The 2,269-nt window shown below is 35.8% G+C and overlaps 1 protein-coding gene across 1 annotated transcript in view; it reads left to right on the top strand.

Annotated features, from left to right (window-relative positions):
* The window catches only part of LOC101298703 (beta-galactosidase 9-like), an 11,455-nt gene that overhangs the window by 2,547 nt on the left and 6,639 nt on the right, over positions 1 to 2,269 (top strand). Inside the window, exons 4-8 of the mRNA XM_004298155.1 lie at positions 436 to 541; positions 956 to 1,043; positions 1,236 to 1,357; positions 1,659 to 1,679; positions 1,731 to 1,865. Of these exons, the coding sequence (XP_004298203.1) occupies positions 436 to 541; positions 956 to 1,043; positions 1,236 to 1,357; positions 1,659 to 1,679; positions 1,731 to 1,865 (472 nt within the window). The remainder of the gene's footprint in view (positions 1 to 435; positions 542 to 955; positions 1,044 to 1,235; positions 1,358 to 1,658; positions 1,680 to 1,730; positions 1,866 to 2,269) is intronic.

Below are 2,269 nucleotides of genomic sequence, written 5' to 3'. Positions count from 1 at the left end.
TAATGGCCAGACTTCTCCTGTATCCAACAACGCCTCCACATAAATGTTTCAAATTTTTTTTTTGTTTTACTCTAATCATGGTACTATACGCATTTTCCAGTACACACACTGTTTTTCAACGTGAATTGGTGGCTTGAAACCAAAAGTAAAGAATCACATTGTATTCCATAAAATAGTTTCCGCAGGCCTTGAACAGGCAATGTAATAGAGTGTATTTAAAATGCTAAACGAATCCGGAAGAAAAGCAAAAATTTAGTTCTACATTATACCATCCCCTTGCCCTCAAATAATCTCTCACTCATCCAATCAAACAATCCATAAAGGATCCGAAGAGTCATTACCTTTCTGGTGTCCAGGACACTTTTTTAACCCAGGATTCAATCCGCCATAATGCTTGTTGAAATGGTGCTAACCCTTTTTGTTGGCTTTTTTAAGGTATGCAACATGGGGTGGAAGATTGCCTCACAGGCCTGTTGAAGATCTTGCATTTGCCGTAGCACGCTTTTACCAGCGTGGAGGAAGCTTTCAGAATTATTATATGGTATTGAAATTGCATGGCAAAATATATTTCTTTCAAGTGCAAGATAAGAATTTTTAAAGGAAAATTTCTTCAAATATACTTTACTGGTTTTGTCTGTAAAACTAGAGACTGAGTTACTTTTCTATGACTGAAATTTACTGGTTTCTCTGGGCCATAGTAGATTCCATATTTTTGTTAAATGGTGTATATGTTTGTGTTTGTGAACGTAATTCATGTTTAGGAGTTTGTAGTTGATAGATTATGATTGATAAATAGTCATAAGGGACAATAATCAAGCATCTAGCACAAGCCAGATAGAGTTTAGAATTTTTTAAAGAAAAGTGACCGACGAAGTTGAGACTGATTTGCATGCTCTGTTCAGTGTCAAATAAAACGCCATTTGAGTTATTGACAAGCTTTACTACTTGGATGCAGTATTTTGGTGGTACAAACTTTGGGCGGACTTCTGGGGGGCCATTCTATATTACCAGTTATGATTATGATGCTCCAATTGATGAATATGGTAAGGTTTAAGCGGATTCTTGAAGATAACATGTATTGATCTGTCTGCTTCAATTTCTATCTATTCATGTCCATGTCTCCTCTTATTGGGTCATAAGTCATAACGGTTTCCTATATATATTATGATGAATAGTTAACACAATTCAGGCCATTACTGAACTATAATCAGTGAATTCAATGGTTTATTAACTAGGACTGCTGAGTGAACCTAAATGGGGACATCTGAAGGATCTACATGCTGCTATAAAGCTTTGTGAGCCTGCTCTTGTTGCTGCTGATTCACCGCATTACATCAAATTGGGACCAAAACAGGAGGTTTGAGCCAAAGCCCTTAGTCATGTATTAATCTTGCCACACGTTTATATATGCTACTCAACGTTATTTTCTCTTTCAAAACTTGAGGTAGTAAATATTTATTTCTTCATTTAAGAGGGAGTCACTGTGATTTCCACTCATAGTAATGTTCTTTGGTTTAATGGCTTGTTATAATTATCTCTCCATCACTACAGGTGACCATGGTTTTGACTAATAACAGTTTTAATCAATCCTCTACTGTTCATGTTTGAGTTTTGTTTTTACCTCTTAAATAATTTCGATATTGCACAAATATTTTCAGGCACATGTATATGGCACAACAGTTCTCACTAAAGGCTTAAACTTTACTTGGATTGGTAGAAGTCAAAGCCAGTGCTCCGCGTTCCTGGCAAACATTGATGAGCATAAATCAGCCTCTGTAACATTCCTTGGTCAAAAATATAATCTCCCACCATGGTCGGTCAGTATCTTGCCAGACTGTAGGAATGTTGTGTTCAACACTGCCAAGGTATGGTTATATTATTGGACAGGTTTGCTCATTGATAAGCAGAATGTTAAGCACCTTGTAGCATGATCTCACTGCAAAATGACCTGAATCAGTTAGAGACACATTTTCATCTGCTTTTATTTTGTGATACTCTTTTGACCCCCTGTATCAATATCTGTTATTTTGAGGCCACACTCTTTGGTTTTTGTATCCCTATGGTTCTTCCGTATTAAAACTCCAAACCAAAACTTAAATATTTAGTGCACTTCATGCTTGTTATGTATATATTTTATAACTAATTACTCTACATATCCATTGCCATTGTGTTTAAGGCTTCCAGAAATGAGTCTGCATTTTTGTCTCAAGCTGGGATTTCAATGTTCTTCCACAAGCCTTATATATATATATATATATATATATACACA

Source organism: Fragaria vesca, linkage group LG4, assembly GCF_000184155.1.
Source record: "Fragaria vesca subsp. vesca linkage group LG4, FraVesHawaii_1.0, whole genome shotgun sequence".
NCBI lineage: Eukaryota > Viridiplantae > Streptophyta > Magnoliopsida > Rosales > Rosaceae > Fragaria > Fragaria vesca.
The sequence above is the reverse complement of the archived record's forward strand: the minus strand, read 5'-3'. Positions and strand labels throughout refer to the sequence as shown.